We start from the raw sequence: 12,192 nt of genomic DNA, 5'->3' as shown, positions 1-12,192 counted from the left end.
GAGGCAGGCAGATTTCTGAGTTTGAGGCCAGCCTGGTCTACAAAGTGAGTTCCAGGACAGCCAGGGCTATACAGAGAAACCCTGTCTCGAAAAAATCCAAAAAAGAATGTCTATGCCATACTGATTTCCAAATCACATGCTAAACTATGCCAACAGGAAAAGCTTACTTGAGAACAGGAGTCATAGTTGCTTGCTTGCCTGCTTGCATGGAGGCAGAGAGAATCTGGTAAAAAAAACTTTACCTCTTCAAATGTGAGGACATAATAGGAGAAACAAGAATGTGTCAAATGGTTACCTTCTCTATGACAAAGTGTGAAGATCATTAAAGTGAAATCTTAATTGCACTTCAAATTTAGCTATGAACCTTAAAAAATATGTATTTGGGGAAATACAAAAAACTAATAATAATTAAACAGTATATATATATATATATATGTATGTATATATATATGTGTGTGTGTGTGTGTATACATACATATATATATATACATATATATATGAACTTGATTTAATTTTTAGCAACACACGTATTTTTCAACAAACTTTTAGTGTGCAATTAATCTAAAGCTTTCAGCTATGTTGAAATTTCAAGGAAAAGAAGTATCCTCCAGTTTTCTCATGAACCAGGTTAGAAGTTCCATGTTACACTGCCTACAATTACACTTATAAATTCAAAGGAATCTTCTGTATATTAACACTGATCTGAAAAGCTACCTATTTTAAGATTTCTTTTAAATCTGAAATTATTTAGATGCTTCTTAAAAACCCTCTTTATGTTAGCATTCTATAATTCAAATGGGACCAATATGTTTAAGTTCTACTGGGATACTACATTCTTCCCATTCAAGCACCATAAAAATGGCATTGGGTATATATAATACCTGAGTATTCAGTTTTGTCTAGGTAGCTTAAACTATGAGACAAATTATTTAAATTAGCTCTTAGAACAAAAAGCACTCTTGTAAGCTACTGTGTTTGTCATAAGCAGCCACCTGCTCCTTAATTCAGAGACCTTTCAATAAAACCACTCATCAATATTTAACTGAGGTGTTTTAAACAAATTTAGACACGTTAGAAGACAAAATTCTTGGAATTGCTATTACCTACAAAAACACAGAAGCACAGAGCTACCATCAAGTCGCAGACTCAAACTCAGCTTAAGAGTTTTAATAAATCAATGTTATTACTCCAGAGAAAACCATAAGGCAGTTGAGAGTCAGCCCACAGGAAAGTGAATCCTATTACTTCCATCAGAAATCTAGTCTCCAGGGCAAAGCAGATTCTCTGGTTTATACCAGGCACTCTTCCTAGAAAATAATCCTATCCAAGGAGAATTTCAGATCTCAACTCTCTCATTTCTAAATAAACAGATTCACTGTGAGCCTCCCCATATTCGTATGAACACTTATCTACCTATCTGTGGGCATCTAACTAGCAATTAGGACCAAGAAAATAGCTTTAGTGGGGTAGGGGCCGGGACAAAGCTCACAAGAGTCAGATTCTAGCGCAGAAAAATGAAATATCAATGTTAGTCTCCTTCCTATTTCCTAGCTTTTCTTTATGATTCATTTTTTAAATATTCACCAGTAACTCTTAATGTCACTAATTTCTGAAATAGTCTTAATAACTCTAGATTCCTTTGTTAACTGTCTCAGGTTATCTTTGTGTCACCCAAATTAGTGCGAGTTTTCCAAAAGGCCTCCAGCGTTGTTTAACCCCTAAAAGGACGTGTATTATTACACTATGTATCACAGTGACATTCTAACAATGAGACAATACAGAAGGATGGCAGCAATGAAACCAAGCAGTCCTAAAGTTAAGATGCTACTGGACCATTTGTTAGCTGAAAGGCTGTAAGCTCACCACTTACCTTTTCTAAGTCTCCGTTTTCTGGTGAAGACCCAATAGAATATCACATTAAGAGCCCTTACTAGAGAATCTGACATACAATGGATGCTTGCATAGAGCTTGCCTCCTTTCCCTTCCTCCTGAGCAAACACTTGTTGATTTGAACTGAGAGTGATTCTTCCAGGAGACTGCCAGTGGCACTACTGTTATACTTTCCCACATTACCTTCTTGTTATTTCCCATTGCCTTTCCTATTTCCTGATAAAGGTCTTTTCTACTCTACTATCTTGAAAAATAAGGGCCAACCACACAACCCACCCAGAGGAAATGATTCCAGCATGGTATCAGCAGGAGGACCTGCAGCTCCAGGTAGCATGTCACTTCTACCAGCTCATCCCAGCACTCCCTCTCTCCCTCCCTCCCTCTCTCCCTCCCTCCATCTCTTCCCTCCCTCCCTCCTTCCCTCCCTCCCTCCCTCCCTCCCTCCAAGTCTCTCAGTGAAGGAATGGCAGAGAAAGCACAACAGGAAAGCAGCTAAAAGAGAAATAAACAGCTCTGGGGTCCCTGTGTCTTCCTCTTGGGAAGAACTCTCAGATGCAGGCACCAATCAACCTCATCCCCTTAGGAAAAGCAAAACAAACAAAAACTGCTCCCTCACATTCCTAAGGAAAAAACACCTAAGGCTCTGGCCTTTTCATGGTCCCATACCCACCAGTCAGCCCACCATCCACCATTGCTTAAGTCAGCTTCCTACTGCATCAGAGGAACCACTCTGTAGCTCTTAATTATTCTTCAGTGGACCTCATTCATGTGGTTCTCAACTAAACCTAACACCTTCCCCAATCTTCCCCATTCCCTGTAGCTCTTTAAAAAAAAAAAAAAAAAAAAAAAAAAGAGGAAAGAAAAGAAAAGCATTCTTGAAGTTTCCCCTTTACTACATTAAGGCCAGTCATTTTATTTGTGCCCTTTAACAATATGTAATGTTTTTACTTAGGTCTTCATCATTCCAGCTGGAAAAGCCACCACCATTTACACACAAACACAGAAACACACACACACACACACACACACACACACAGAGGGAGGGAAGGAGGAGGGAGGGGGAGAAAAGGGAAGAGAGAGAGAAAAAAAAATTTTAAACATACATCCCCTCCTTGCTACATGTGTATAATAATCTCATTTTTAAACAGATGTCAATCCCACTCAGAGACACCTGTGATCTAACCCACCGTGATATCAATACAGGTACAGGTTTAAAACAAAACAAACAAACAGTAACAACAACAAAAACACCTATCCAACTTAAATACTAATATCCACTCCCAATTCATTCCAGGCCTTGCAGTCTAGAATCTTTTTTGGTGTCCTTTATTTTGATGGCCATCTGGGTCCATTTTCACCTTAGCTTGTAAGCGCCTAAACTGTTAAGTCTGCTCCCCACCATAAGTATTTCTTGTGTTTTGTTTTTGTTTTATTAGTTCTTTGAGGATGTTGTACAACCTGTTTTGATCATCTTCACCCTCCCTCCCCCAGCTCTTTTCAGGTCCATACCCCCCCTTCTCTTCCCACCCTACTTTGTGGTGTCCCCACCACCATTGTCACGGCCCATATGTGCTGCCTAAATATTCTTGGCTGTGTGGCCTTCCTTTAGAGCGTGCTCGACTTATCACTATCTTTAAGCCCCATTGGTGCTTAATGAAGTAGCTTGCTCTGCCACCGGCCTGGAGGCCACCAAGTCCTTTACCTTAGGACCCATGTCTCCGGGAGGTCAGCGCCTGCCCTCGCCCCTCCCACACACGGACACCTGCTAGTCCCGGGTGCTCTCCCGGGTGACCTCGAGGGTCCATCTTCACACCCTGCCCCCGGCGGACCCCGCAGGGGCCTACCAGTCGGTGTGCGGCTCGTCGACCACCAGCAGCACCTTGGCCTTCCTGGAAGCGGCCGAAGGCGCGGGCGCGTCCACCAGGCCGGCGGAGGCGGCCGTCTGCTTCACGGCTTGCGACAGCGAGCTGAAGAAGCTGCTGCCCACCGACGGCGTCGGCGCGGGCTGCGGCGCCGGCTGCGGCGCGGGTGCCTGGGCCGGTGGCGGCCTGCGCTCGGGGCCGGGCGAGGCAGCTGAGGTGGCCGCCGACGCCGTAGCGGCACCGGCACCGGCACCGGGGCCAGGGGCAGGAGGGGGCTGCTGCGGCTCCGGGCGCTGAAGGTCAGTCATGTAGCCATTGGGCAGGTTGGCGATGAAGCTGCTGTCCGACAGCCGGCGCCTCAGGAAGTTCATCATCTGGCTTGAGGGGCTGAGGGCGCTCGAGGCGGCGGGCCAGGCGGCTCGGGGAGGACGGCGCGGGGACACCGAAGGTGGTCCGCGTCTCCGAGAGCCCAGCAGACAGCCGCGGCGCTCTGGGTCTGGGGAGCTAGCGGGCTAGCGAGGGAGCAGTGGGTGGCGCCGAGGGCGGGACTACTTCTGTCTCCGCCCCTCTCCGCAGAGCCTGCTCCGCCCCCGCCTACTCGCGCGCGCCCCGCCTTTTCAGGCTCTGGCGCAGAGAAGGGAGAGTCTCCCCTCTCGCCACCTGAGCGTGACTGTGTGGGAACCAGGCGCTCTCGCAGTGTGGAGGGAAGGGAAGCCGAGAGTCTCCCTCCATCCTCACCTTCGTGGTTTCAAGAGGAGAGTCGCGTCCCAGTTCCAGGCGAAGACACCATCCTAATACCTTCTAGGTAGAAGAGAGGTGTCAGCTTCCCTACCCTGAGGTGAGAGAAAAGAGCTACACCCACCCCTCCACCCGCTCTGGCGTGTGTACACACGCGCGCGCACCCAGGCACACCATACAGTGAGCAAAACGAAGCATCTCCTTTCCTGAAACTCAGGAGAATGATGCCAAAGTCCCCAACTTTCACATGAGAAGGAATGGACTAATTAATCTGTTGCTGCTAATGCACACACACCCTGTATGCTGAGACCTGAGTGAATGAATGAGTGAGTGAGTGAGTGAGTGAATGAATGAATGAAAGCTACCTACTCATGCTGAGTGGGAAAAACCTCTCCCTGACCCAAGAGGTGGGAGTCCAGACCACAATGAAGTAGAGGGCTATCTCATCCTCCTTGAGGAAGAAGGAACCTAAGCAAACCCTCTCACACTGCCCTGGAGGACATTAGGAGGCAATTTCTGTGGCCCACCTAATAGTGCACAATTCTCTCCCTGACCAAAGAGAGAGAGCATGCCACGAGAAGACTGAAAATGTCTTTTCAGGATCCCTCAGACAGATAGCCAAGGCTACCCTCTCAATTTGCTTCCCTGACATACATTGTTTTTCCCCGCCAGCTCCCAGTGTTGTAGGGAGACCTAGTCCTCCAACTGACCATCTCCATGAAGATGTATCTGAGTATCAACTTCTCTGTGCACTCTAAATTTTGTGTGCTCTTTGGATCTTTATTTTGATCTGTCTTCAGATCATCCCCTACATTTGTATTTGGACAAAATATGGCAGATGCACTTGACAGGCAGCCCACCTGGAGTGATGCACGACTTTGGACAAATTACTCCTTTGAACCTTTTTCTTCCACATCTAATAAAAAAAAAAAAAAGCACTTTTCAAAGCTGCTGGAGTAAATGAGAACATGTAGGTAAAAGCATCTGGTACGCAGTAGATATTCCAAGAGTGGTGCCTAAATCCTTATTATTATTTGAATTGGTTCTCAGTAGTATTAACTAGTCTGAATGGAATCAGTGAGGGTCTTGACACTAATGTTAGCAGGATGTTCCTGTTTTGTACATCCCAGTTGGTTCTCACCTCTAAGCCATTAGCATCAGAGAGACCTGCAGCCAATTGTGAAAATAAATAACCAATAAAATTAGAAAGCAACCCTTGTCTCAGGTAAACTCACAACTAAGAGCTAAGAACTCACAACTAGAGACAAGAACAATTACCCACAATGAGATGTGAGAAATTCGGTAAATCAGTTGGATAAGGTGGTTTAGGAGCAACAAAGACCCAGGATTCATTCACCTCTGAGCCTTAGGAAAAGCTTCTCAGAAGAAGATAGGTCTTAAGACATGTGGTAAAAGTTAACAGAACTGGAGAGAAGGCTCTGTAGTTTGGAACACTTGTTACTCCTCCAGAGGAGCCAAGTTTGGTTCCCAACGCCCAGGTCAAGTGACCTATGATGACCTGTAACCACAGCTCCAGGGAATATGGCACCCTCCTCTGGCCTCCAAGGGTGCCCACACACACATGTCATAACATTTACACAGATACACTCTCTTGGTTACTGTTTTATTGCTGTGAAGAGACACCATGACCAAGACAACTTATAAAAGAAAGCATTTGATTGGGGACTTGCTTAGTTTCAGAGGATTAGCCCATTATCATCATGGCAGAAATCATGGCTGGTGGCAGGCAAGTGGACATGGAACGGAGAGTTTACATCCTGATCTATAGTCAGTCAGGCAGAGAGAGACAGAGACAGAGACTGGGCCTAACATGGACTTTTGAAACCTCGAAGTCTATTCCCAGTGATACACCTCCTCCAACAAGGCCTTCTAATCCTTTCCAAACAGTTCCACTAACTGGGACCTGAGCATTCAAACATATGGGCCAATGAGAGCCATTCTCATTCAAACTACTACACACACACACACATATACACATAAGTAGGAAGAAATCTCTCTCTCTCTCTCTCTCTTTTTTTTTTGAGAATGTATCAATAGAGAAGTAGAGGAAGCATTCAGGCAGAGAATGGATGCTTGTGAACTCATGGCTCTTCCAGAATGGGCTGTTTCATGTGCTGACTTTGTCAGTTCTCCTGCAGACATTATAATAAAGTATTCTAGTGACTAGGATGCGAGCTTTTCAAATATAGAACGGTATCTTAGTCATCTTTGGACCCCCAACATCCAGTGTATTACCTTCCACATAGTAAGGATTTAATTGTTTGAGAATTGAACTGTATCCTTACATAATTTAGTTCTTTCCTACTGAAGAATAAAACTTATATCACTGATAACCAAATAAACATAATTTATCACACTTTCCTTCCTGAAATTCTTAAAAGTATTTTTTAAAGAAAAAAAAAATCAAAGAAATCTTTTCCAATGTTTCTCTATTGGCAGGATTTCAGAGGCTCTATATGTCTTATGGTTATTATTACTATGATGAAACACCACAACCAAACAACTTAGGGTGGAAAAGGGTTTCTTCAGCTTAGGCGTCTACGTCACAGTTCACCATCAAGGGAAGCAAGGATAGGAACTCAAGCAGGAACCTGGAGGCAGCAAATGATGATGAAGAAAGCTGCTTACTGGCTTGCTCTTCATAGCTTGCTTAGCCTTTCTTACAGAACATAGGACCACAAGTCCAGGGATAGCACCACCCACAATGGGCTAGGCCCTCCCCCATCAATCACTAATTAAGAAAATGCCTTACAGCCAGATCTTATAGAAGCATTTTCTCAATTGAAGTTCCTTCCCTTCTTTAGACAACTCTAGTTTGTGTGAAGTTGACATACAGTGTGAAGTTGACAGTACAGTGTAACTTCTATTTTTAGGTGATTTTGCTGTTTTTCTAATATATTTTGTTAAGGAATTTCCTTAAATATTGAGCTTTTAGCATGTGTATAATTTTTTTAAACCAGCCTATTTAAAACGTATTTTAAATATCTAAAACATAGAAGGCATTGTATGCTACAGACTAGATGATAGAGGAGATTCAAGGATGAATAATCCCCAAATTCATGCCTTAGGAAGACAGCTTATAATTAGCAGTAGAAGAACAGCCTGTGAGTAACCAGAAAGTGGAGCAGGCAGTGAGTGTTACAGGAGACAAAGGAAGAAGCCTTCTCAGGGATGGTAGATTTTATAGGAGAACTAAAAAAATTCTCATAGACTAGAAAGCATGAAGAAAGGAAGTGATATGGAGGGGAGAGCAAAAGATTGGTCAGAGAAGCTGGGCTGATAAGGATTAGCATTGTGTAGATCTATTGCTGTCCATGTTATTTTAACCGTTGGACTTTTGTGCAGTATGTAATATGCCCTACAATGTTCTGGGAGGCTTAGAGAGATTGCCCTTGTGTACAGTATTCTGCTATTATCTATAGAACTGCTCTCCACAGATCAGTTACCTGATGTCAGCTGTGATCCAGAAATATTATGTAGAACATTTCAGGGAAGACACTGAGGTGGCTCAATAGGTAAAGGCATTTGCCACCAAGTCTAACAACCTAGTTCAACCCCTGGGACTTATATGGTGAAAAAGAAAACAACTCTCACAGTTATCCTCTGGCTTCCACATATACACCATACACACACACACACACACACACACACACACACACACACACACACACACTGAATAAGAAAATTCCAGAAAATAGAAAGAAAACCATATGAAATTGCATGCCATTGTGCATTGTGCTGGAACCTGTGGGCTATGACTCACACCTTTGCCATCACGTGCATGCTGTAGACATTACTAGCCCATCGTGTCACTAGCCATCATGTTACCTCAGCTATCACATCTCAGTGCTTGTGTTCAAGTGAACCAGATTCCACTTAATATCCTCAAAGCACAAGAATAGTGGTGCTGACCACAGAAGAAATGTGAAACACAAGCCATAAAGTGTCTTTAAGAGAAAAAAGTTCTCAGTTTAATATGGAAAGAAAAAAAATCATATACTTAAGTTGGTAAAGTATGGGGGGAGAGACCACATTCTCAAGATTTTTATGATAGTATGGTGTTATAAGTGTCTCATTTTATTATTACTATTAATTTCTTGCTATATTGAGCTTATAAATTAAGCTTTGCCATTGACATATCTGTATAGAAGTACTGATCATGACATATATAGAGTTCTGTACCAGCAGTGGTTTGGGCATTCACTGCGGGTCTTAGAATATATTCACCTCAGATAGGTGGAGATTTCTCTATATGTTCATGTAATAATTGAACCTATCCAATTTGGTTTTTATAAATCACCTCAATGTTAGGTATTGTTTCTGCTTCTTTCAGGGTGATCTACAGGCTGGTAAAATAGTTACTGGACATAGATGTTAGAGGTGGCAACTACACCAAGTTAACTGCTTGGCTTTGGATTCCTCCATTAGAGCAACAGAGGTCCACAAGCCCATCAGAAATGTTTATTAAATATTCTACTAAGTCACTCATTATCTTCTGGTAGGTTTTAATAAGAATATGTTCTAATGGAGACAACACACACTGTTTTCTCATACTCGTGTGTAGATGGCCATTAGCCAGTTGCATGTGACCACAGTGGGTACAGCTGTAAGTTACCTGTGTTTAAGCCATGTTCTCCGTATTCCAGTGGTCCTTATCAGGATGTATCTTTTCATTCTGTGTATTAGTCTAATCTTGGGTTCTGTCTTTCCCTAATCCTTACCTGGGTCTAGGCTCCAGAAATAGGTAGAATTCTGCCCTATCATTCTTTCTTATACAATACATTTTACTTAGAATTGAAGGAATGGTTGAGTTTAAATTTAGGAAAGTTTTCAAAATATCAAAGTCTAGTAACATTAGGGACACTTGTTCCTGTCTGTCTCTGAAACCAACCACCTTTCCCTACCCCCATCTCCTGGTAAAGGGTTTTTCTCTCAGAACAATCAGCAGAGCTGTCCCTCTTGCCTCTCTTAATCGCTCTGGGACCAATTGAGTCAACTGTCAGAATCTCAGAGGTATATTCCAGTCAAAGCCCAGGATTCTTTGCATTCCTTCCATGTGCAGTCTTTATCTTCTCACTAAATTGTAAGCACAGGTAATCATCTAGCAACTGTGGATCAAATAATCAGTGTGTGTGTGTGTGTGTGTGTGTGTGTGTGTGTGTGTGTGTGTGTGTGTGTTTGAATACGCTTGGCCCAGGAGAAGTGGCACTATTAGGAGGTGTGGTCTCATTGGAATAGGTGTGGCCTTGTTAGAGGAAGTGTGAGCATGGGCAATGAGACCCTCCTCCTAGCCAGTCTTCTCCTGGCTGCCTTCAGAACAAGAAGTAGAACTCTCAGCTCTTCCAGCACCATGCCTGTGAGGATTCTCCCATGCTTTTCATCATAATGATAGTGGACTGAATCTCTGAACCTGTAAGGAAGCCCCAATTAAATGTTGTCCTTTATAAGAATTTCCGTGGTCATGGTGTCTCTTCACAACAATGAACCGCTAACTAAGATTACACACACACACACACACACACACACACACACACACACACACACACACACCACCTTGCTGATATTCCTTCCCTTGAGCAACAGTGCAGTAGCTCACAGGGGCGATAGCTGAGTATGTTCCTGCGCAGCTATGGGTGTGCCTTGGGTAGGCAGAACCCAAAAGCCTAATTTAGACTAGAAGTGGTAGTGGCTCACACCTGTAATCCCAGCAGAGACAGGAGGTTGACAGAAAGTTCAAGGCCAGCCTGGTCTACATAGTAAGACCTTGTTTCAAGAACAGAAAGGAAGGTTGGTGGGCAAGATGGCCCAGCAGATAGAGATGCAAGCCTAACTACCTGAGTTTGGTTCCCAGAATCCGCAAGAAGGTAGAAGTAGAGAGCCAACTCCCCATGTTGTCCCATGACCTTCTCTCTCCCATATATAAATTATTGTTATCATTACATTTTTAATGAAAGAAAAAGGGAAAGAGGGGTAGGGAGTACAGAAACCTAGCTTAAAGGAAGACCTGTTACACTAGTTACTGAGCAAAATGCTGTTGCTGGGTTTCTAAACATGGAAGTTGGCTTGAACCACCATTTTTAGCTCTTGCTCACTTTCCAGGTCCAAGAAGCCCATTCAGACTCATCTGCTCTAAAGAGAAATGGAAATGTTTGGGATTCTGGTGTCATACACCCTTGACCTGCTTTGTCACTAACTCATGGGCTTTACAGTCCTCCACAGGCTGCTGAGGACTCTCAGTTCATATGTAAACAGGAAGTGATAGCATCTACCTAGATGGTGCCTCTCATGACATGACCAAAGAGGACATCTGAAAATAGCTAAGCTCTACCAGAAGAGCTATCGTGGTTTCTTTCCACACTGTTGTGTGGTGTTTAGAGCACCTCCTGAGAATCTATTGTGTCCACTGAGGTGGGCCTTCTTGACACTGATGCTCTGGGTCCCATCACTTCTTTCTTTTCTACTTCTGAATAGTCAGCAGAAGACTGCTATACCCCAGCATCCAATCAAGGTGGCCACATAAGTTGGGCCAATGTGCCATAATTAGGAAGCACAGAACTCTAAGTCAAGTCCCAAATCATGTTAGCTCATCTCTTTGCCCAAGTCACCTTCAGCCTCAGTTTCCTCAGCCATGAAAGAATGTGACAACTGTTATACCTACCTTGAAAGGCCACCGAGAAGATTGAGATTGAGTGAGTGCGTTTTATAAGCTGTAAAGCACTGTGCAAATGTTAGCTATTGATATTTCTCACTCTAGTGGATCACAGAGCTTGCCAGCAAAAGTAAATTACCAAAAAAAGGAGGAAAAAAATCTTCCCACACATAATTATCCCAGTGTTAAACACTAGAGAGAGCTCAGGCAGGTGTGTGGGGTGTAAGGTCGTCCCTCTCGGTGACTCTCAGGCTTAGTCATACCTGCTAAAATAAATGCAGCAACCACTTTGACTGATGGTTTCTACCTTCTGGGTGACCTTGAATAAGGCCACCCCTCCCTCCCTCCCTCCCTCTTTTCCTCTCTCTCTTCCATTTTCTAGTGTGGAAAATATGGGTGAGGGAGCTGAGCCAGGTGATCCCCAAGGTCTGATGATGTAAGTAAGATTCTCTGGGTGGAGTCTCACAGGCAAACAAAACCTGATGTCAGCAGACTGTGCAGGGAAACACAGGCAAGGGCGGGGTCTGGGAAGCAAACACTGAACAGGTGGTTCTGGGGAGCAAGAGAAAAGCACAGGCAACAAGGGGTTTGGTTCCAAGTTGATTGTGACTTTAAGGGAGTCAGAGATGGTCCCCCTGCCAAATCTCTGTTTATTGGGACCTAATGATAACTATAATTAGATACTGACTTTGTGCCAGAAACTGCCCATGTACTATCTCATTTCATCCCCCCACAAGGGAAATGTTAACTTTACCTTTTTTGCCAGTTGAGAATCAGAGAAGTTACACCGGCTAATGTTAGCTCTTAGAACTAAAATGAAGCAGATCTGGCTGGCTGCAAAGCCCATGAGATTCTGCATTAGGATATACTGACAGGCCCCTAAGAAAGGTGCCATCCATCAGCAGCTTGGCAAATGAATGAGCTTATTGGAAACCATAGCTGAAATAGCATGCCTTCCTGGAGTCTTAGTGTAAGCTTCTTTGACACCTCTTATTACTCAGAGTCTTGCAGACATGAGATTTCGTGTAGCCA

General features: G+C 43.7%; 1 protein-coding gene and 1 long non-coding RNA gene across 2 annotated transcripts in view; one reads left to right on the top strand and one right to left on the bottom strand.

Moving 5' to 3' along the window:
- Syn2 (synapsin II) overlaps positions 1 to 4,305 on the bottom strand; it is a 146,184-nt gene extending 141,879 nt beyond the window's left edge. Inside the window, exon 1 of the mRNA XM_021189358.1 lies at positions 3,735 to 4,305. Within this exon, the coding sequence (XP_021045017.1) occupies positions 3,735 to 4,126 (392 nt within the window). The 5' untranslated portion in view covers positions 4,127 to 4,305. The remainder of the gene's footprint in view (positions 1 to 3,734) is intronic.
- A 66-nt stretch (positions 4,306 to 4,371) lies between these two features.
- LOC110313984 lies at positions 4,372 to 11,453 on the top strand. Its single transcript, XR_002380140.1, has 2 exons — positions 4,372 to 4,590; positions 10,611 to 11,453. It is a non-coding gene; the product is annotated as an uncharacterized LOC110313984 (long non-coding RNA).
- The last annotated feature ends 739 nt before the right edge of the window (positions 11,454 to 12,192 follow it).

The sequence above is a fragment of the Mus pahari genome, chromosome 2 (assembly GCF_900095145.1).
Source record: "Mus pahari chromosome 2, PAHARI_EIJ_v1.1, whole genome shotgun sequence".
NCBI lineage: Eukaryota > Metazoa > Chordata > Mammalia > Rodentia > Muridae > Mus > Mus pahari.
The sequence above is the reverse complement of the archived record's forward strand: the minus strand, read 5'-3'. Positions and strand labels throughout refer to the sequence as shown.